The sequence below is a fragment of the Colossoma macropomum genome, unplaced genomic scaffold (genome assembly GCF_904425465.1).
Source record: "Colossoma macropomum unplaced genomic scaffold, Colossoma_macropomum, whole genome shotgun sequence".
Taxonomy (NCBI): Eukaryota; Metazoa; Chordata; class Actinopteri; order Characiformes; family Serrasalmidae; genus Colossoma; species Colossoma macropomum.
In genome coordinates this window covers 14,186,552-14,210,613 of record NW_023494807.1, presented here as the reverse complement: position 1 = coordinate 14,210,613, position 24,062 = coordinate 14,186,552, and the positions used below count along the sequence as shown (strand labels likewise).

General features: G+C 38.1%; 1 protein-coding gene across 1 annotated transcript in view; it reads left to right on the top strand.

Annotated features, from left to right (window-relative positions):
- Nucleotides 1-927: 927 nt before the first annotated feature.
- LOC118796955 (cullin-3) overlaps nt 928-24,062 on the top strand; it is a 38,705-nt gene continuing 15,570 nt past the window's right edge. The window contains exons 1-3 of the mRNA XM_036556118.1: nt 928-1,229; nt 19,320-19,517; nt 22,787-22,900. Coding sequence (XP_036412011.1) covers nt 1,167-1,229; nt 19,320-19,517; nt 22,787-22,900 — 375 coding nt within the window. The 5' untranslated portion in view covers nt 928-1,166. The remainder of the gene's footprint in view (nt 1,230-19,319; nt 19,518-22,786; nt 22,901-24,062) is intronic.

The following is a 24,062-nucleotide window of genomic DNA, read 5'->3' as shown; positions in this document are numbered from 1 at the left end:
CACATAGTGCACTACGTAGTATGGAGTCATTTGGGATTAAGACAAGATAGTCAAGCTCGGTACACTCTGAAACGAATATTTTTTAAATGTAGCTTTTAATTGTGTTGTGTTATGAAAAATTATTCGAATTTTAATAGAGGTCTTGAGCCACAGACGTAAACGTTGCGTATACAAAGAGTCGATTCAGTTGACTTGAACTTCAAAAGAACGATTCATCGTCGTTTTTTATTGTCATTTAATGTAAAGGAGTGTATGTACAGCTTCACTCTTATAGAATCAAATACATAAGGTGATACTACTTAAGAAACAACAACAAAAAGAAAATCATTTTTGTTGTGGGGTAGTGGTAAAAATCATATATTCATATAATTTTGTCAGGTCGTCTGGAAAAGTCTGAGGTCAGGAACTGACGTTAAATTTGCCTAATAAGATTAATCATTTGTAATCTCATTTATTTAAGTTCTGTTACAAGATCATTATCTCATTTATAGGATTTCATAAGGACATGAATACAATTAGCTAACGACATTTCCTTCCTAAATTCCTTCAAGAAGATGCACTTTACAAAACAGATGAATGATTCCAACTCACAAAAGGAACATTGCGGCAATATATAAATTTGAAATCATTAAAAGTAATAAAATGTGTAATATTGTAAAGTAAACCTTTTTTACTTTGTTAAGGAGCTGGAAGTTGCTCGTATCCAGCCACATCATCCACAAAACAAGGGGAATTTCTTTTTCCTATCATATAGCGTACAATTCGGACATCACTAGTCTGGATGCCAGTGCAGAAATTCTGATCTACACTTCATCGACGGCAATGAGCTGTTGTATTTATGATTTACAGATCAACGAATTCGCGTAGTCCCGCGATATTATCCGTGCGTTCCTCTTTTTCTCGCGAGACGTGTCGTGCGTTCTCCGCTTGTGAGAGTTCCAGCCATCCGCCATCACCGTAGCCGAGCACACAAAACAGTTGAGAGTAGTAGCAGGCGGAGGAGGCGGAGGTTTGACAACAAGGCGCACAGAGCGAGGGAGAGAGGGGGACTCGGGCCTCGGGGAAAGGTCTAGCGGGGACCCATAAGTAACAGCTTTGCAGGTGTCCCGCTGACAACCCACACAGCGTTTCATGTTTGAGGAGTCCACACACTCACTGAACTAAACATGTCTAATCTGAGCAAAGGCGGCACCAAGAAGGACACCAAGATGAGGATACGAGCTTTTCCTGTAAGTAGTAGCCCGGCAATAACAACACATGGCTGGAAAAGCGAGACACGCTTGGACCGTGCAAAATATTATCTATAGTAATCGCTTTAGGCAGCTTTACCGTCGTTTCAAATACGGTGCTATTTTCTGTTGAGTGTAAACCTTCGCTAGCCGGTCAGCTAACGTAGTCAAAAGTCTGATTCTAATAGTCGGCCTGTACTGACCGCTGATTAAAAAAGACAATAACAGCTCTTGCAAAACCAGATAGCCTGTAGCACAGTCTGCAAGCGCAGTAACCTGCACACCAGCTTAGCCAAGGTTTGCATGCTGCCTAAAACTTTTTTTGTGGCTAGCGTGTCAGTTGTTAGCCAGTTTGTCCCGAATGCTGCTTAATAACATTAGCCAGCTAGCTAAAATTAGCCTGTTGGTGGCCTTACAGTAAGCAGCTGCTAAATCCGGCTAGCTAGTTTTCATAACCACGCAGTTGGACAAATCAAGCTGGTTTCTTGTCATGGCTAGGTACATGTGTCTTGTTTGTGTTGTGCTGTTTATAGTTGGTGGAGACAAATAAGTAGACACGTACCTAGCTTGCTTAGCTAGCTAGCTTAGTTAATCGTCGTCGGGTTTGTTAGCCACCTAATTAGCCGAAGCTGTTTGCTTCGGGCTCGGATCGGTTTTTCGCCAGCTCCGTTGCTGACTAGATTGTGGGTGGAAAGAGAATGAAAGTCTGTAATTTGTTTAGACAAGTAGGGTAGTTCTTAACTACACATGCATTATATCAGTGGCTCTTAGCAAGACAGAATATGGCTGCCATGAAAGCTAGTCATAAATATTTCCAGATAAATTGCTGCAGATGAGTATGTAGGTCAAGGTTTGGTTTGCCACACTGGCGACATAATCAGTGTTTTCACATGCCACTGTGAACTAGAAGTAGACTACACATATGATTCTAGTGTCATGTCAGTCATTAGCTGTGCACCCCTGCGTTTGTTCACGCTTTTCTGAGGTTTTTGCTAGTCTTCTGAGGTATTAGCTTCTGAGCCCTGCCATTATAGTCCTGAATCAGCTAAAGAGCACAGATTCTACATTTGTGGCACTTAATTTTTTTCTCCTGAAGAATGAAGTGTGGGTTTATTAGGGATGAAAGATTTAATCATTTTTATATTGAAATCGCAATTAAAAATAGTGCAGTTTTCAAATTGCAAGAGCTGCAACTTAAATCATAGCCTGCAGAATCAGCAATGTTGTCTATAGGCAATGACATCACCCCAACAACTAACCAGCAGTCTGACATGTTCAGTGTTCAAGTCTCAAGCCAGAAAAAAATGGATGTTATGGTCTTCTTGCCTTGTCGCAATATTGATCAGAAAAATTGCATTTAGACATTGTTCAGGTAAATTTACTCCATCTTCTTTTTACACATTTAGCTGATTTAAAGGACTGTCACACTGAGAGTCTTGTAAAATTGAGAGACTTTTCATAACTTTATGTGCCAGAAATTGTCTTGGCATGTTTGGTGCTGTCCACTGTACAACATCACATTTGTGGTGTTCATAAATGAGTAGCACACGTTAGTACAGGTTATACCCAAAGTCATTTATTATATACTATGTATGTGGGTTGTGAAATATATATATATAAAGCTGCTCCAGATTTACAGTGTTTTACTAATTGGAATAGTATGTGAAGTGCATTGCGCAGTGCTGTGTTTGCTATGGGAGTCAGTGCCTTGGGGCAGGAGAAGAACCAAATAAAGGAGGTGTCTTTATGTGTCCCTGGTGATAAAATATAAGCAAAGTGAGGTAGTTTGTTGGATTTTTGGGCTTATGAGAACTCATACTTTCACGTATTTACATTTGAGTCCTAGCTGAATGTCAGCCTGCTCGGGATCAGGTTGGAGCTAGTCTTCATTCCAACTGTCAGAGGTTGTGCAACGTGTAGAGATGGTGGGTTTCAGTGTGGATTTGAGTTGAGTAGATGTGACTGGTAGCGTCTGTCATGCATAATGGAGAAAGACTTGACTCGTGGCACTGCCTTGTTCTGCCTTGTCTTTTCTCATGGTTACTTTGTTGACGGGGTAACAAGTGACTGATTTGGATGCACTTGTATTCTTTTGCATAAAATAAAAGATCTGGCAGTATTCTAGTGATGGAGCATGCCCAGGTGGACCTCATAAGTCTGGATTGGGGCCCAGTATGATTGTGAGTTGAGCAGTTTTAAGTGGTTTCTGTACAACATTATTTTTAAAAATCTCTACTAATCAGTTTCTAAAACCAGCCCATGGTTTTATATGGGCTGGTTTTAGAAACCGATTAGTAGGGATTTTTAAAAATAAACACCTCTATTCTTCACATACATTCTCATTTTCACTTCCAACAAGCCACGCTTGCCCAGCCAACGAACGTTAGAGAGGAAGGCAAAAGGTTTTATGTAGAAGAAAGAACATTGATGTGTACATATTTTCTGCAGAAATAAGAGAAAGACTTGCATAACATATTACTGTCGATTTAAAAATCAAAAATAAGAACAAAACCAGTATTTGATAATGTATTTTACTCCAGAAGATTTGAATGTTTAAGTGATGCTGCAAAACAATGTTTTTTGTGCACAAGTTTAATATATTGAAGGAAAAAAAAATGTATAAAATATTCCATAACTTTTGCACTGGCCACATTTTATGTGTTGTTTTTCAATATGTTAAATTCAGCAAAGAAATAGTAACTGTGCATTGAAACGTGCAAAAGTGTATTCTCTGTAGAGGACATGCTAAGTTCTTTTCACTTAGAAAAGCAACACCACATATAATTTGGCCAGGGGTCCTCAGACTTTTGCATATGACTACTAATTTTAATACATCTGTTACTCTATAGAAATAAATGTTATCTTTCTCTATAATGCTAATCGAGGTACATTTACAGTTTTTTCAGTGTTTTATATGGATATCAGCATCAATAGATATGTACATGGAAAAATATCAAATATCAGCCCGCAGTTCCGATATTGGTGCATTCCTGTTCACTGGACTTGCATCCCCAAAAAAGGCAGCATGGAGATTTGTCTCAGGGAGTAGAGCTTCCAAGGCAAGTCAGTCATGAACCATACAGTAACAAGCCACGATTCACTGCCGTCGATAGAGCAGATGTTTGACTGTAACACTGAATGGATCCAAACAGATTTAGTCCAGTGTCTTTAATCACCGCATGTCTTGAGCCAAAGGCCTGTAAAAGGCCTTCAGTATATTTTGGATCTGAACACAATCACTGCTAAGTATATAATAAGTATATAATAAAATGCATATACTTCAATACTGGGATCAAGCTTATTGCACACATGCTTACAGCTGTGTGCTATTGACATTGTCATCATTACTGATCAGCGAAGCACTAATCTGATTAGTGAAGATCGGAATTGGCCGTTATTCACTTCTAACATGCGAATGGCCAGTTCATTTTTGTTTTGGCTGGTCTGTGCATGAATTTTGTGACATAAATAATGTCAGCCAGCCAAATACATGCAAACTGCATTTGAATGCTTCTGCTCTACTTTGGTAAAAATGACAGCTGTTTGGAAGGAGGATGTCAGGACTGCAAACCTCATTTGTTTTGTAGGAGAAACTGCAACAAAGACTATCGGTACAACCAGTGTCGTCCCTTGAGTGTAGCACACCTCACAACCAGCTCACAAAGCTCAAGTCGCAGTTTAAAAACAACAGTCTACCCGCCTGTTACTTTCCAGAAAAAAAAAATTGGCTAATAAAAACAGCAAGAAAAAAAAAAAACCTAGCAAATGCGTGGTTTGGCTGTAATGTATATGTAAAGTATGTATTTACAACTATGTATAGTGTACAGTACTGTGAAAGTCAGACACGACCCTTCATTTATTTAATTTCCTGTCAAAGCAACCAGTAAGTAGAAGTTGTTCATTTTCCATACAGTACTTCGCAAAAGGCTTAGACAATTAAATTATCAGGGTAGTAAGTGTTTATTTGCTCAGAAAAACACTAATATTAGAACAAAAACAGTCAGTGCTTCGTTAAGTTAAATCAGTAGTGATGGTGATGGATTTTAACAAATCGCTGCCATGGCAGGGGGCATCCAGGAGAAATCTGGAACCAAAGCTTTGTTCTTCAAACTAGCTCACAAGATATAAAAACATTAGATTCATGTTGCTTTTAACTGTGTTAATGTTTGTTTGCTGAGCAGAGGTTGCTAAGTAATGACTCAATTTATGCTGTAGCTAACTGTTACTAAGTTTCTACTTTAGCACATGTACAAACAGAAAAGTGATACATTAGATAGCATCTGTAAGATAATATTTAGCATGTACCCCGTTTGACCAGATTGTGAAGAAGTGTCAGAGCAGGCCTACATCAAATTCCAAACCTGTCGTTGACCCTGAACGAGGTATGACTTCAAAACAACTAAACATTATTGAATTGCCGGAAATGAACAGAAAATAGTTCAGCAAGCAAGAAGATCTGGGAAATGCTTTTCCCAGACTGTCTGGAACAAAAAGACATTCAGGTGAATCTGGGAAGTATCAAAAAAGCTGTGCTGAACCTGATATTACGACACTTTTATGGCTCTATCCATAGTGTAAGAAGCTACTTCTAGAGGCGTAAGGAATTGCAAATAATGGAGCACATTTGATGCACTGTTTGGTGTTTATTTGCTTTACTTTTTACTATTTTGCAGAACTGTTTCAAGGTCACACTCAAGGCCGTAACACTCCCTTTTGTGTTCCACTGCTTAAGTAAATAACTGTTTAATACTAATATGTGTACAGTATGGCTTGTTAAGTATATCTGCAATGATGGAGGCTTTTTCTTTAAGTTGGAGTCATTTTGGTCCGCCATATTGGCCCAGTAACCGGTTTTCTAATATTTGACAGATCTGTGGTAGGTGGTGGGAAGTGTGTCTGTTTGCAGCTCTGTAAGATTTATTTTTTTGTCCCAGCACTCAAAGCCTCGCTTCACGGGCCTTCAGATTAAGGCTAAACCTGTTGCCCTAGTTACTGAGAGAAGGCCAGTGGAGTGCACAGCAGACTTTGGCAGCAGGTGCCTGAAGAATGACATTGCAGTCAGAGTTTCATGCTGGGTCATGCCTGGTCCATTTACTCCATTCCTACACCCTCGCTCACTCACTTACTGTTAAAAAGGGAAGTTCAAGTTGGTGCACGGAAGTAATTTCAGTGGATTGATCGAAGTTTAAGTCATTTTGCAGTGAGAAGTAGACATGGTTGGGGAGATGACTTGCAGTTCTTCATGGACATTAAGTGGAGTGAAGCAGCATATTCAAATATGCATCAGACCCAATTGCCAGTAGTTATATCAGACAGTCCTCGATTCCCTGCTTACTCTTTTGTACTGATTAGCTGTGCGTGTGACTGCGAGTATGCGGAAGAGAGGGAAATCCAGCAAGATTGGATGCTAATGTACAGTTTAAATTTACCAGTCTACACGTTTTATAACAATAAAGGGCTGGACAGTATATTGTTTGTGAATCATTATCGCAGTATAGACTTTTGCATAACTGATTAGGCAGGGTGATAGGGTGGGTAATGGGATATTGGTGGTGGCTGACAAGTAAGCCAATGATGATGCAAATGAACATATGTGGCCTGACCAGGGCTAACTTAGTTTACATGCATAGTTTAAACAACAGTCAACGTAAAGTTGTTTTTTCTTGCCCATGTGACTAACTAATAGGCTAACTGCTAACAAATGCATTTGTAGGTTAATAGTTTAAGGCTACACTCAACAGAAGCAACTTGATGTTAAAAAAAGTCAGTTGTAGCTTAGCCTAGCTTCAGCATGGTGTAATGTGTTTTGGCCTACTACATTAAGTAAACAACCTGAATATCAAAACTTGTAGCTCCAGGTATATTCTTATTCTTCACCCACTGGTCTGCACATAAACCCATGAAAAATTGTACAGAATATGTCCAACTTCCCTTTACACTTTTACCATCCCCCCCTTCTTATGGCTCCTCAGAGATCCAGAGGGGGAAGGAAGAGGGCTGAAATGTGCATTGAGAACATATGTTCTGGGTGTGGGGAATGGGGGTGTCAGGTGTTGCACCTAGGGGCAGCCTTAGGTGATGTTCTTAAAGACTGGGAACCTTATAACTGGGGAAGCACAATGATGTTGGAATCAAGTCATATCCACAGATATTTGCTTTAAAAATATCTCCATGGGAGTGATGCTTAGATTTGACTATTATTTCAAACCATTTCTTTATAAAATATTTGTTGTACTCTGGAAGGGCAGAGTTTTTAGGAGATGCTGGGCCACTGTGCTAAAATGTCTGCTTATTTATTTATTTATTTGTTTGTTTGTTTGGATGAAAGGTATTATGTCAGTATTTTTCAAATAATGATTTACAATTTTGAATATCAAATGTGACTAAAATGCCCATCCCTATTGATTAATCAAGTGGTATGGAGAAATCGTGACAGCCCTCACTGCTTGTCAGTAACCACTTTCTTTTTTTTGCCACTCTGATGGTGTTGCCTTTAGAATCTTAAATTTTACCCCCATTTTTTTTTTTTAGGAGTTGTATTTATGTACTTTTTGCCCCTTTTTCGTCACAGTTGCAGCTTAGTGTAAAATGAGTGTACACAAATTTCAGTGACAGTTTTGGCATATCTGTATGATAAAACTCACGTCTGTTTGAAGTGCATGTAGATTTGAACGTAATAGTTTAGCAGCCTGGGAAATGCTTGATTTGCAGTAACATAATCAAAATGATTATCAGTAAATCAGTAATATCAGAAATAACAGTGAAAACAGAAAATAACAGTGGTAACTTTGAGAACAGCAGTCTTTGAACTAAAGTGGACGTGCTTCCTTTTTACATGGATACTGATATAAATGCTGTGACTATATGTTCCATTTAAAGACTTCGGCTTTATACTCCTAACACAGTAAAAGAAACGACCTCCCTAAAATACAAACATAGCCACCTAGTACAGTCAGAGCTCATATTCTGAAATACTGTCACTCAAGCAGCCAATGTTGTATGAAAATAATCATGCTGCAGCATCACTCTACCATCTGAAAAAACATTAATATTTTGTTATTTGTACGTTTTATTTTTTTGCCATCATTGCAGTTGTAACAATATAAAGCTATTTAACCTCTGACCATGTGTATATGTATATAGTATATGTGTGCGTGTGTGGGTGTATGTATGTATAGAATGAGTCTGCTTTTTGGATGTCTAAACTAATTGGTTTAGATTAATTAGATTAATAAGAGTTTATATTTGTTTCCTTTAATCCAGCTAGAGTTTTGAACTTGATTCTCACTGCCCATGTGAGTTCCGATGTTGTTTCTCAGTGAGATGTATGCTTGTTTGCACTTGCTTTGGGGGTTTTGGGGTTTTGAAAAACTGGTTTTAGGTTTCGTACATGTAAAATATTCATCTGTCACCAGAATTGCACACATGATGTACATGCTTAACACAAAATTCAAACTTGCAAGCCTACTTAAATTGCCAGCATTTGCCGCGTACATTATATGGCCAAAAGTATGTGGACCCTTCTAATTATTGAGTTCAGGGGTTTCAACCACACCGATTGCTAACGTGTGTAAAAACAAGCACCTAGCCATGCAGTCTCCTTAGACAATCATTGGCAGTAGAATGGGTCATTCTGAAGGGTACAGTGACTTTAACTATAACACTGTCCCACAAGTCAATACATGGAATATCTACCATGCAAGATCTGCCCTGGTCAACTGTTAATGCTATTTTTGTGAAATGGAAGAGTCTAGAAGCAACAACAGCTCAGCCACAAAGCGGTAGAAAATGCAAACTCACAGACCTGAGCCACCAAATGCTAAAGTATGTAGCGTGTAAAACGTGCTTATCATCTGTTGGATCACTAACTACCAGTGAGTGTTCCAGTCTGATTGAGGAATCTGGTTTTGGTGGATACCAAGAGAACGCTGCCTACCCGAATGCCTAGTGCCAACAGTAAAGTTTGGAGGAGGAATAATGTTTTTACATGGTTTGAGGTCAACCACTTAGTTCCAGTGAAGGTTAATGTTAATGCTAAAGCATACAAAGACATTTTAGACAATTATATGCTTCCAACTTTGTGGCGGCAGTTTGGGGAAGACCTTTTCATGTGCCTGTGTGCACAAAGCGAGGCTTTATTGTATTGTATTATATTGACAATTTATAATGATAGCGATATATATTGTCATTGTCTAGCCTAATTACACAGTATGTTCTTATGTTTAAGAACAGTGAGATGTCACACTTCCACCAGACGGCAGTGAAAAGCCTGCATCTTACGTTTTACATCAGAGGTGCTAATCTGTGTAGTACAGTGTAGGAAACGTGAAAGATGCAGCCAACTAAAGGCTACCACCTGCCGCAGCACGAGAGAGAACAACAGCTATAGCACATAGAAAGTGTTGCAGAGGAGCACAGATAAACATCAAGCTCAAGTTAATTTTATACTCTTTTTTGATAAAATATATCTTGAGCACCAGTAAAGTAAGTTTAGTAAATTTATTACATTTGGTAGCAAAGAATTCTATGCAAACTTGCTGTTTTGTAGCTAAAAGGTATGAGGTAAACTAAGTTGCAATGTGACTATGCTAATTTTAGCAGAGGTAACAGACTATTAGCATTTATTTATTTATCTATAGCATTACCTCTCAAAGACTTTTGGTTGACTGCCTTTCTGCATTTTCCAAAACATTTTTGAATAATGTCTTACATATTTGAAGCTTAAACTTCAACGAAATGCCCATCTCTAATAAGCACGTTTTAGATTTAAAAATTTAATCCTAACTCTTTAGGGACTTGTGTTTACCCGGCCTTGAGTTATGCCCTTTATCAAGACAGATGATGCCAAGTCTACTAGTGTCTGCTCAAGTATTGAGACCATAATTAACCCAGCCTATAAGTAGGATATGTCACAGTGGGTTGTAGCCAGTGAACTTGTCAGTAGCTGTAGACTTGTTAGTTGACCAACCAAATAACAACTCTGCAAGCATCCAAAAACTGTTGTGCAACTCAGTCTTTCTGACAAAAAGCAACATGTATACATGTTCCCTGCTGTTTAGTGTAGTTAGCTCATAATCACATATATTAAAGTTACATAAGTTGTCAGCTTGGCTAAAACTTGCTCACGCTTTCACTTGGTCATCCTCTAGTTCTTCATCAGTGGTCACAGGATGCTGTTGGCTGGATATTTTTGGTTGGTGGACTATTCTCAGCCCAGCAGTGACAATGAGGTGTTTAAAACTCCAGCAGCACTGCTGTGTCTGATCCTCTCAGACCAGCGCAACACACACTAACGCACCACCACCACGTCAGTGTCACTGCAGTACTGAGAATGATCCGTCACCCAAATAGTACCTGCTCTGTGGTGGTCCTGTGAGGGTCCTGGCTGTTGAACGACAGGGTAAAAAGGGGTGATTAAAGTATGCAGAGAAGCAGATGAACTACATTCTGTAACGGTCGAACTACAAAGTGCACCTGTATGGTAAATGCAGCTGATAAAATGGTAAAAGAGGAGGTTGTACTTAATAGCTGGTTGGTGCATATCTAACACAATAGTTACATAGGTATAGGTTACATAGAATTAGTACCAGTGCATCCCTGAAGAGAACCACTGCCTTAACACAGTGGCCTACAAATATAACAAACATCAAGCTGTTTGTAGTGTAAATGTGGTAGGGAATTAAATCTTTTTGTTTTTGTTTGTTTCATTCAAAGGTATTTTGCACATGAAGTCTCCTTCACAATGAAATACAGAAAAACTATAGTATATTCAAGGATAATGCCAATGAAACATGTTAAATGCATGTGTGAGTGGTTATACTCATATTTCATACTAAAAAAAAAATCAGCACCTTCTGGATTTAAATGGTTTCTTCATTCTATGAAACCATAATAGTGTAGGACTTGGAGTGAGATTTTTTTTTTTACTAGATTATCATTCTGTGAAAGTATCAAACCATAACTGCCAATTTGAATACAGTATTCATGTTAAAGTTCCATGTGATTTTTCCTTGTGTTTTGTTTCTTTTCCTGAGGGCCAGTTATGATGTTTGTGTGAGTTTATTTATCAAAGTAGTTGTAATTTGTTTTTACATTATCATTTTTCAGCTTCTCCCTTATCCATTTCAACCTTTATACCTTAGAATTAAACAGTCTGTTGTTGTTACTGTGTCTGTAAGAATGATATATGTAAAAGACCTCCAGCATGACTGGCTGTCCTTTATTATGCCTTTCTGAAAATGCAGTCAGTGCTGATACATGTAAATGGGAGGTATTAAACTATGTTTAATGACATGATTACATGTTTTGTTGATTTTCTAAGTGAAAATAAGGTACACATCCTTTACAGAGAACACACGTCTGTGAGTTTTAATGCACACTGTTGATTTACTGGATTTAACGTAAATCACAAAATGTGGCCTGTGCGAGAATTATGGTATATTTGCATATTTTTTTTTGTTTTTTTTTCCAATTTGTTGAAGTTTGATCCTCAGTGATGCTACAGCTATCCCTGGCCAAGAGTCCAAGACAGCACAACTGGCACCAGTCTGGGTGGATAGGATGGCCCTCACCCTCCTCTCCCTACCTACCCTGCGGCATCACTTAGCTGATGTAACAGAACTGGCAGTTACTGTTCTCTAAGCACACTGAGCTGTCCAGTGACGTTGTGCTAGCAGCAGTTCGAAAAGATGCGGTGGCTGCCTTCACATGACTCAGAGGAAGCATGTGCTAGCCTTCGCCCTCATAGCGCTGATAGTATCGTGTGATTGTGGGAGACCTATCTAGTGGGTGGAATAGGACATGACTAAATTGGGGAGAAAATGGGAAAAAAATATCCCAAAAAATATGGCAAATAAATTTGTGGATTAAGATTACCAGAAAAATGTCAATATAGAAGTTTGTTTCCTGTAGAGAATGTGTGAATGTGTTAACCTACTGTCAGTTCAGCAAAACATTTAACTTGGTTAGGGGTGTTTAAGCTGTTGCATACAACTGCAAATGCGTTGATTTTTGTAACATCACTAAAACAGTGTTTAAAGTGGGCTGTTTTGGAGCTTAAATTCCACATATGAACCTTATGGACAGGAGATTGAATGGTACATTTTAGCAAAGTATGCCCTTTGAACATTGATCAACTATAGATTGCCTTGATAATCATAAGAATTAGGTTGACATTTATTCCTGAACTAATAGCTGTTATAATGTTATTTTTTTTTCACATATATTTTTGTAATTACATTACCTGTTCTTTCAAAATTCAGGTGTAAATAAATGCCAGGATGTCAAGTGTTTCACACTGCAGCTTAGCAGCTCCTTCGAAATAAGCTCTTTACTGGTAGATGCCAAAACACACATACATCGAAATGGACACAGCATGCTTGCCAGTATTAGAAATTCTAGGTTATTGTGTCATTTGCTTGAGTGCAAGCTGTACTGAAGTGAGGTTAGTGCAGTTATTCACTCAATTCATAGATATCAGCTGTACTGTGTGAACTGGCCTCTAGTGTTAAGAAAAGGTGAAGCTGTAATTTTTGCTACGGATGTAAAACAGTGCTAGAAATTCAGAAGAGCCTCTTTTGCTTGTCTGTCTCTTGTGCATTCGTCTGTTCCACTGACTATAGAAAAAAAGAGTCCCATGCTGTGTGTTGTGTAAACCTTAAATGGCCTATTTTACTGTCATTCTACTGTGACTGGGTAAATATTGGTGCTGTCGTCATGTTTACTGATGCAACCTGCATGGTAATTTGATATTGTTAGGCTCCAAAATCAGTTCAGCAAGCTAAATATAAGCTCACTTCGACATTACTGTGTCTAGATGACACTTGCACAGAAATGTACTCTTGCATTGTTCCAAAATGTATTTATCCAAGCTTGCAAGCAAAATTTATGCTTATTCATTTGACATTTTTAAACACGTGCCTGTCTCTGAGAAGGGCTCATTTTGGCTAATGTGGTGGTTAATTTGGTTACAACCAATTTTTTTTTTCTGATCTGCAAAGGAAGAAAATCTGTTGTGAAACTCTTGTGAAAGTCAGGGTTTTCAAGCCATCATATAGTAAATGTCAAACCATCTATCTGACAATTGCTGAATGTTGCTGTGCTGCTAACTAGGAGAGAGGAGCTGGTTCTGTAAAAACTAATGTCTAAGGGGGCAAAAGTCGATTAAGTGTCAGAAAATCGAAATTGAACCCCCAGTCAGTGAGCTGCTCTAAAGTATAAAAACATGGAATGTGTTTTTGGCTGTTCGGAAGTGGTTTAGAAAGTTGACGCATCATTACTTACCCTGGTTTTTGAAATGACAAAAAATTCACTAATGACGGTGAGAGTGCAAAATATAACTAAAAATAATGGAATTCATTTTTGTCGAATGTTGCTGGATTTTGTTGGCACATACTGTAAAAATGTTATCATTTATTTTGTTTTTGTCAGTTCAGTTTTGTCCTGTTGAAAGGACTGACTATATCAGTAAGAGTTTTATTATTATTACTCATTAACTTCAGTTTATGTTTCATTCAGAAGCATAAATGAAATGGCAAATAAAAAAACGTTCTGATTTTTGGTCCAGAGTTTTCATTTAGTTGATAGTAGGGTTGGGCGATATAAGAATATTCATCATTACTGTGATAAATTACATCATAATATGCTTTTAAGGATGTCCTGAATATCATCAGTGCTTAAAAAACACAGACCACCTGCATGTTTTTTATAGATTTTTTTTTCTTCAATTTATCAATTAAAAAAAATGAAATGTTTTCACGGGTCCTCACATGTTCTATGGCTGGTAAAACCAAAATCAAAGCTTGGTGAGCAAATTTAGAGCAAATTAGTGCCAATAACATTAGTCAGAATTGCACTTTTATTTTCCATGTTGGAATTGGAGAACACATACAAACGCCTGCTTACAAGCTCACAAGAGGTACTAAAGACCTAAAATACTTGAACATTGAATTTGAAAAGCCCTCTTACACAGGCTGAGGCAGGCCTACATCCCAGAGGCTCGTTACACACAGTAGCTAAAGAACTTGATGGGGCTGTAGCAATCTCATACTCATCACACAAAACCTCCAGTGATTCCCTACCCAGAAGCTGCTCAGATCTACAGACGAGTCAGCACACGTCTAAGCCAAGTTACATTAGGAACAGTAAGAACAGTGTGAAAACAGTAGTGGGTGATAAGTGAGATGTGGGTGGTAAGTCCTGATGTATGACAGTTGATGACGATAACACTGCATATAGTGATAGTTTGGCAAAAAAGTCATATTTGCAGTTTCTCCCCTTAACCTAAATATATTTGACTAGGAAAGAGATGTTGGCTTCATTACTTTCATTGGAACTATGAGGCAAAGTAGCTAACCAGTAATGGAAGCCTCGCCAATCAGCATTGTGCAAACTGCTTGGCTAAATCATCACACGCTTGGCTCAAACTGGAATGATTTGTTAAGTAGTCTCCAGTATACTTGCTTATGTGGTTTCTGACATTGTATGACATACTGTTGTCTATAACAGATTTTTTATCATTTTGTCCATTTTATAGCATTTTTATAGTGTGTCATACAGTGTCCGTTCATTGTTCAGTGAGCACAGTGTGTAGAAATATCCTCATCCGACCTTGTTAATACTGAATACGGTACAGAACAGTATCAATTATCAGAGTTTTACAATATCACAATGTTGTATTATACCAAAATAAAAAAGGCAATACAAACCCAATTCAATTTTTTGAGACATTTTTCCTGTATGGGTCCTTAATTGTTGTTTTGCACACATGGCCAATGGCAGACAGGTCTGGATAGCAGACAGGCAGTTCTAGCATCAGCGTTCTCTGAAAACACTCATACTGTGGATTGGTGGTGTTATGTTGAAACAAGCAAGTACGTCCCTGAAAAAGACGTTGTCTAGAGGGCAGTATATGTTGCTCAAAATGTGTTCTGCTATAATGGTTCCTTCACAGATACACATTGCCAGCAAATACACCCTTATGACAGAACCAGGCTTTTGAACTTTAAACTGGTAAAAATATGGATGGTCCTTTGCATATTTTGCCTGGAGAACACAATGTCTATTTTTTCCATGAATAATCTTAAAGGTTCAGTGGTCAGACCACAATATGTTTCTACTGTTCCTCAGTCCATTTTAGATGAGCTCCAACCCAGAAAATCTGCAGCCTTTCTGGATGCTGTTGACATATGGCTTCCACTGTGCATAGTACAGTTTTGCATTTGTGGATGCAGCGATGAATGGTGTTTATAGACAACAGTTTGTCAAAGTCGAGCCCATGTGGTGATAATCATCACATAAACATACCCGTGCAGTGCAGTGCCTTTTGAAGGGTTGAACATCACGATCCTTCAGTTAAGGTTTTCAGCCTTGTCCTTTACAGATTTCTCTGGATTTCCTGAATACATTGATAGTAACATGCACTGTAGAGGGTGAAGTACCTAAAATCTCTGCAGTCGCTTGCTTGATTTTTAAATTGTTGTTTTTTGGCTGATGACCCTTTCCTGCTCATAAAGGATCAAGCCTTTCCTGGGTACTTCTACCATAATCACATTTCCTGTTTAGGATGGATTTGAACATTTCACAACATTTCTAGTCTTAAATGACCCTGTCCCAACTTTTGTGGAATTTGTAGCAGGCATCAGTTTCAGAACAAAGTTGATAAAATGTATATGCATACATATATACATATCTTGTGTTCAGATTTTTTTTTATTTTTTATTTATGGTTAAGAAAAAAAAAGATGTCACTGCTTTCCAGTTTTATGCATTTCACATACTGTCCCATCTTTTTTTGGTGTTGGGTTTGTATATTTTTAATGTTATGAAGTAACAATCTGGATGCCAAAAGGGGTGTATGTACAATACATAATACAATCATTACAAAAATAAAAATTAAAGGAAAAAAACTTGAGGACCTGCTGATAACGTTCCATAGAACATTAAGACCTTTACCAAAAGCAGTGAAGCTGCTCTAGCATAATACAACACAGAATAAACTACTAGTACCGGTACATTATACAGCATATAAATGGCATATGCTGGGCTTCATTGTTTTATAATTGTGTACTGCTGCAGCAGTCATTATATAACAGTGCTTAAGGTGGAAACCTTTACTTTATTAGCAGCCTCTGTTTATCAAAAAAGCAAGCAACAAGAGTGTCATTTTCCTGCTAGCAGAAATGAGCGTTCTTCATTATATGAAAGCATTACAGTAACGGCGGTGGAGTTTTCCCTACATTGGATTCAGTGCTAATATGGTTTGAGTCTACACACAGCCTGCGGACAAAAGAAGTGTGTAACAGACACTCAGGTTTCAGTTTTTTACTTTGTATGCAGTAGGTATATGAGAGGGAGAGAAGAGAGAACACGGCGGAATGTAGTGACAGATTCAGAGATATTTCAGCCTTCTAAGAAGACCAAATCTGACGTTTGGTCATGTTTTGGGTTTTATAAGGATGCAGAAGGAAAGTTAATTGAAGATGACCACCCTGTCTGCAGAACAGGCCTAAAGAAAACAGCGGCGAAAGGGGGCAACACATCAAACCCTACGAGTCATCTTCGCAACCACCACCTGCTACTTTTTAGAGAATGCAAGGTTAACTTTAACGGAGAAGTCTGTGGGGACTTCGAAATAGACGAGATGTCCTGGTCTGTGTGGTTTAACTTATGCTTATGGTCCGTTAATAATATAAAATGAAGCTTTTAGCATCAAAAAAAAAAAGAAAAACAATCAGTGAATCAGCTGTGAATCGAAACTAAAGCTTTTAACACATTTCTGTGGAGCAGAGTCTCCAAAATGAGCTCTGAGTTAAGTCACATAAGCTCTGGAACGAGACGCTGCAGAGGTTCAATCTGCGCAGCTCCCCTTTCTCGCTTGCAGTGTTTACTGTCTGAGAGGAGAATAACACCGTCTCAAATCACTCAGTGTCCCCTACATAGTGCACTACTGTTCAAACAAAACACGATCATCATTAACAAGCAGTTGAGTTTTAAATAGGGAATTTGTAACCTGTTGTTAATGTTGATTATAGATGACTTAGTCGAACGTTTCACGCACTCTTTGGGTGAAGGATTTGCTATTTCATGATCTACGAAGTGCACTACATAGGGAAGGTAGTGTGCCTTGAGACGGGACCTCGCGAGTAAACGCTGTGTGCTGCTTTTAGTAAAAGGAGAGTTTCAGAGATTAAACTTTGGGAGTGTTTCTGCCGCAGCTCAGATGCGCGTTAATTTTAAGTTATGTTTTAGTTTAAATGCTTTTAGAGAAGCAGCTCCACAGGTGGAGACACGCTGTATGAGTTCTACACTGTCTGCAGCTCACAGCGCGGTCATGCAATTCCTCTGTGATTTTGGCTGTTTTTCTTGGTGCACTGTATTGATTAGGGGTTCAGCGCCACAACGGCACAATAATGCTGCAGCTGCAGTTCGGACAGAAATCCCCCGAGTGCAGCACGTCTTAGAAGTAGTAATTTTCCATTAAGACCCACCTCAGAGTTGGTGGAGATTTAATTCTCTATGCAGGGAAATCCCTAATTATTGTAATTAATAATAATAATAATAATAATAATAATAACAGCAGTAATAATAATAATAATTTGACAACAGTAATAATAATAATAATAATAGTAATGGTGAAACGAATTTCAGTTTGTGTATCAGTATTTATTTATTTATTTATTTATTTTACTTTTCAACGCTTTTGAACAATATCGCGATAATATCGATAATCGTGATAATTCTGGTCATGATAATCGTGATATGAAATTTTAATATCGTTTCATCTCTACTGCAAACAAAAGTGTATTCGTGAGAATGAACATTTTTTGCTTCTCTAAGCTGGGTGGGATGCAAGTTTTCACCTTTCTGATGCATAAAAAGTTAGCTGTGTGCTCCTGTCTGTCTGTTGTGATTATTTACAAGCTCCACTCAGAGGAGGGACCGTATCATATGAGCAGAACAGGAGAACACAGTTGGATTTTCTGAATGAATCTGAGTGTCTATGAAATCTCAGGTTAAATTGCTTCTTGTTAGATTAAATTGCAGTAAAATCAGTTAATTTTAATATGTGAGTTGTGCAACACCGGTCTGATACATGATACTGCAGTAAAAACACTTAATTTTTTATGTAAATGTATATAATTTTTTTCTGGAATCGAGTCTGGCTCTCGACTCCTGCTGCTGAAGTTGACTACTCGATTCCACTTATTTTTAACCAAGATAGCTCCAGGGCCATTTGATAGACACAGGAAATTAAAGCATTATAAATGTAATTTACCCACTTTTGAGCTACTGCAGATCAGTGATATGAAAGTTTATAATTATACCAAGTTGTATCATATGAATGTAAGTTTTAATAGTTGGGGGCTGCAGACAGCTGTTATGCACTAGCATGCTGGGGTGCTGTTACAGCCCCCAGTAGAGGATCATACATGGATCAGGCTTATTTTGGCTGATATCTGATCCATTAAAATATACCTGGATCGGCCCTGATCCCGATCCATGGGATCAGAATAGGACCTTGTTATTGTGGAATAGTAATTTTACAAAGTGATATTGTAGACTTATAGTTATGTAGTTACCCTAAATGCTAATGACAAATCTAAACCACAACACAATTTTTGCTTTAATGACAATGAGGAATTGACAAGTTCCAGTGACATGGACAGATTTTAGATTAATGGAAAATATAATAATAAACAGTTAGGTTGGTTGTGAGCATCCCTAGACGTGTCCAAGCAAGTAAAACTAACCAAAATGTGGAGTGCATGAGATTGTAATTGAACTGCATTATGTACATGGCGTCTGCATTAAGTCATGTTAATCCTAACATGTTCATGCTAACTGGTCCCCACTGGATTTTGTCTACTGTTATCCATGTTAGTATTTTAGTTTAAAGTTAGTTTGTTGGAACATGGCATTCAGCTTCTCCAGTGTCTGCATTGTCTATTCACTATAGAGTTAGTAATACAGTAAGCAGTCTCCCTTGATCTTGAACTTTATACTTAGATAGCACTCTGGTTCATAATTTAAATATAGGGTAAGAGTTTCCTTAAAGCGGAGGAATATTAAATCTATATCTGTTATTTTGCAGATGACCATGGACGAGAAGTATGTAAACAACATCTGGGACCTTCTGAAGAACGCCATTCAGGAGATCCAGAGGAAGAACAACAGCGGACTTAGCTTCGAGGAGCTTTACAGGAACGCGTACACCATGGTGCTGCACAAACACGGCGAGAAGCTCTACACAGGCCTGCGGGAGGTCGTCACCGAGCACCTTATCAGTAAAGTATGATCGGCCTTTCGTAGTGTTCTGTTTATAGTTCATGAACTTTTTAGTTGATTGAGTTGATGAGCATGTTGGTCCTTTAAAAGTGTAATTGAGTGGCAGTAATTTTAGCTTTGATATTGATATGTATTGTTTGGCACTGTAAATAAACTAGAGCTGTCACAATTACTTGATTAAAATTGATTACTTAATTAGAAACAATCAGAAATTAAAATCATGAATCGTCTGTGATTGCTTGGCAATTTACATTATGATGATGCTTATTTTAAATTCTCTAGCTGTTCTCTTTTATAGTAAGAAACAGCCTGATGAACACCCTTTTATACATAATTTTTGCCACATACCGTTTATACACCGACTAGACCCTTTAAGGACATCTCCTTGTCTCTGCACTGTATCTGCTTTGTCTATTTTATCAACGCCACTGATAGGTCCACTTCATATTTCAGACTAGTGCAGACTTAAGTCCATCCGTTTCTCTGCATACCCCCTTTTACTCTGTTTTTTTAATGGTCCGGAACCCCACAAGACCACCACAGAGCAGGTATTTTTTGGGTGGTGGATCTTTCTCAGCACTGCAGTGACACTGACGTAGTGGCGTGTTAGTGTGTGTGTTGTGCTGGTGTGAGTGGATCAGACACAGCAGTGCTGCTGGAGTTTTTAAACACCTCAGTGTCACTGCTGGGTTGAGAATAGTCTACCAACTGTAAATATCCAGCCAACAGCATCCCGTGACTAGAAGATGATTAACAAACTGTGCAGCAACAGATGAGCTATTTTCTCTGATGTTATATCTACAAGGTGGTCCAACAAGAGAGGTGTGTCTAGAGTGGACAGTTATTGGATACAGTGTTTAAAAACTCCAGCAGCACTGCTGTGTCTGACCCACTCATAGCAACTGAACACAAACGTACCACCACCACGTCAGTGTCACTGCAGTGCTGCAAATGATCCACCACCCAAATGTGGTGGTCCCGTGGGAGTCCTGACCACTGGAGAACAGAGTAAGAGGAGGGCTAAAAAAAATATGCACAAAAACAAATGGTCTACAGTCTGTAATTTTTAGAACTACGAAGTGCACCTCTATGGTAAGTGTAGCTGATAACAACGTGTTTTGTGAAGTGGCCTGTGTGTGTGTGTTTGTCATTTTCCAGTAAAGTGTTTTGGAATTGTTTCTTAGATGCATCATGATTCTTTCTTGAAATATTTTGAGTTGATTAATAATCATAATAAGGTTTTTGTCCTACTTAAAAACGTATGTGTGCGTCCAGAGACATTTTAAAGTGGGATATTTTGGTACAGCCCGGCTAGCATGAGGAAATGTGAAATCAAAGGCCTGAAACCATAGTGATAGTAATATAGTTTTGCAGTATGGCAAAGATGTAATAAGTTTTTATGACCTGTCATGATATCAAATGTCAGGAAAGATGTGTAAGTTTGAACAGACAAAATAGTGCCACACTGGATGAATACTATCAAAAAATAATCCAGTAATTTGTATTCAGTGTTTCGGCTACTGTGCTGCACTAAATCCACTTAAACTGGGCTGAGTGTGCAGTGTTTGTAAGCAAACATGCATTTGGTGAGGTGTTTTTTGTTTGTTTGTTTGTTTGTTTGTTTTTGTTTGTTTTTTTTTTACTGTACAATATTCACGGTATGCTTAGAAAAGTAACAGTACATATTGTCATATTGCCCAGCCCTAATTCAGAGTTAGACTTAGGCTGTTTAGGAGACTTACAATACACCTGGAACATTCAAAGAAAAAATGTGGTACTGAAGCATCTGTATAAGCTTCAAATGTTCACATTTAGGTTAGATCATCTTATGAGTATTGAAACCAGTCTGGGACAGTCAAGGCAGTGTTAGATTGCTGCTAACATAACATCTAATTAAAGTGCTGATAAAAGGTAGCAATAGCGTAGTGGTGGCCTTTAGATGGAAAGGCCATGAAGTAGAAGCTATTATGTAAATAAAAACGTAAAGCAGTGATTTACAAATCTACTTCGATCTGTATATAAACGAAAACAGTACGAAGACATTGCATTTTAGAGCAACATGTGCAGCTTTCTAGAACTAGTCTTTTTCAGGGACATCCCTGCTAATTTCAACATGACTATGCCAAGAAACATTCTGCACGTTAGAACGGTGTAGCTGCAACAGAGAGTGTGGATGCTAGACTGGCCTGCCTGTGTGCTATTGAGAACATATGGTGTATTATTAAGCGCTAATGTACCGTTGGATAACTGAAGACTTGCGATGTACCACCGTGGTAAACATGCTCTTGTCCCAGCTTTTTTAGAACATGTTGCAGACATTAAATTTTGAAAGAGCATATTTACAAAAAACAGTGTTCGTATGGTAAAACATAAAATATTGTGTTGTGTTTTACCATTTTCAATTTCATACAGGTCAAAAAGAATTTGCAAGTAGTTTTGTAGAAGTTTGTACGTTAAACAGTGCTATATATGCATATATTTTTGATTATAATTTTCTGTATGGAATTTTCTGTGCTTTACTTTTTATTTTGAGTGTTTTAGTGTTACCTTGCAGTGCTCTGTGGAAGGTGTTCTCGACTTCATTTTTTTTTTTATTAATATTTTTCTTTTTCTTTTCAGTACCTAATGTTTCTAATGGAAAAGTGAACACTAAGGACTGCACTGTGCACCATTTGTGACACAAAGAATAAAAAGATGGTCACAATTTCTTTTTCTTTATTTTAGATTTCAGCTTACACCTAATAAGTGTGCAGCGTAGGTTAACGCTATTCGTTAATGACCAATAAAGTGAAAAAAATCATAGTGTACGCTAGTAGTAGTAAAAATCTAGATGCATCAAGGTGCATCAAGAATGGTTTCATAATTGCATCTTGGCACTCTGAATCAGTAGCACTGAAATAAACAAACCAAAAACAATTCCATAAGTGTGACTGGATAGTAACGGCTCATGGAAGGTGTGTACAGAAGGTGGAGGTGCATAAGCATGCCTGTCAAGTCCAACAGCTCCCTAATTTGAATTTTAACTGACTGATTTGTTTAAAGTTGAAAGTCTCCAACGATTTTAATGTCATTCTCTACGTTTTAAACTGTGGTTGGGTTCTTTCCAATTATATTGGCCTGCTTTGTTCTTTGTGTTTAATGATGCAAGCGCTGTCACAGGGGGACTAGTAACCTCTCCCTGTCCCATTGGAATTTACAGGTGGATGAGGTCATCAGAGAAACACAGGTGGCCCAGAATAACATGTTTGTGTTTGTTTTTGGTTTTATTTTCAGGTACGAGAAGATGTACTCAACTCCTTAAACAATAATTTCCTACAGACATTAAACCAAGCATGGAATGACCACCAGACAGCCATGGTCATGATACGAGACATCTTAATGTACATGGTGAGTAGGCCTACGCTGAGTAGACTGTAAGAATGGATACTGAATGTGATATATTAATGAAGTAATATTGAAAAAACATATTCCATCAAATTTATATGAGTAGACACATTACCCATAAATAAAATGCGGTGTTTGCTAAAGCTGTTGGATATCACGACGATGATAGTCTTCTCAGTAGGCCTCTAACAGGTCTCTTTGGTGCTGCGTGTTGGACTTCTTGTCTTGCTGAAACCTCCATCTTCTTACCATATTCAGTTTCTTGACCAGTGAGTTTAAATTGTCCTCTAATATATCCCGATACATCGCTCCATTCCTGTTTTCTTTAATAACTTGTAATGCCCCACTACCCCAATATGCCCCATATAATGATGCTCCCACCTCCGTACTTCACTGTGGGTATGGTGTTTTGGAATAATACATGCAACCTTTCTTTCTCCAAACAAAACAAGCTTAATTATCATCAAGCAATGGGCCTTATTCACCACCCATCACACAGTTTGATTCATTGGACTGAATCTATGCACACTCAAGGGCAAAAAGGTGTGAACAGTTCTGTGGTTTAAGAACGCGTCATGAATCTGACGTAGACTTCTCCTCAAGAACAAATTTAAGAAAAAAAAAATTAATTATTGGTGAATGAGGCCCATTGTTCTTAAAGAGTTCTGATATGTCTAAATGCTTGTGTGCACATTTTACATGTGCATCTCTGTGCTTGTTATTTAGCATATGGTGTAGGAACAGAGATGACTGCAGTGTAGTTCATTGCTTATAGTGTAACTGTTTCCTGCTGCTTTTTAACATATCTTTATGCTTATAAAAAGATGTATAAGAACAAATTCAGAAGACAGTAACCCTTATTTGATTTCATTATTTCAAACTCAATATTCAAATATTATGACTTGTGTTCGCAGTGAGGCTGAATCGTCAGTGGGCAACTACCCAGTGATTGACGGGTGTGATAGTATGGACCTTCTTTGGTCTCCTTTCATTGAATCACAGAATATTTTCGAATGAGTTTTTGAACAGTGTGACTCTCTCTGAACTCTAGTCCCATGTTTACGCCACTAGCGACCTCTTCTGGGCAAAAGTTTTTGATACAGACGAGTCAAATTGATGCAGTGGAGGGTTCCAACGGGCAACAATGTGAGAATAGTGCTAGAGA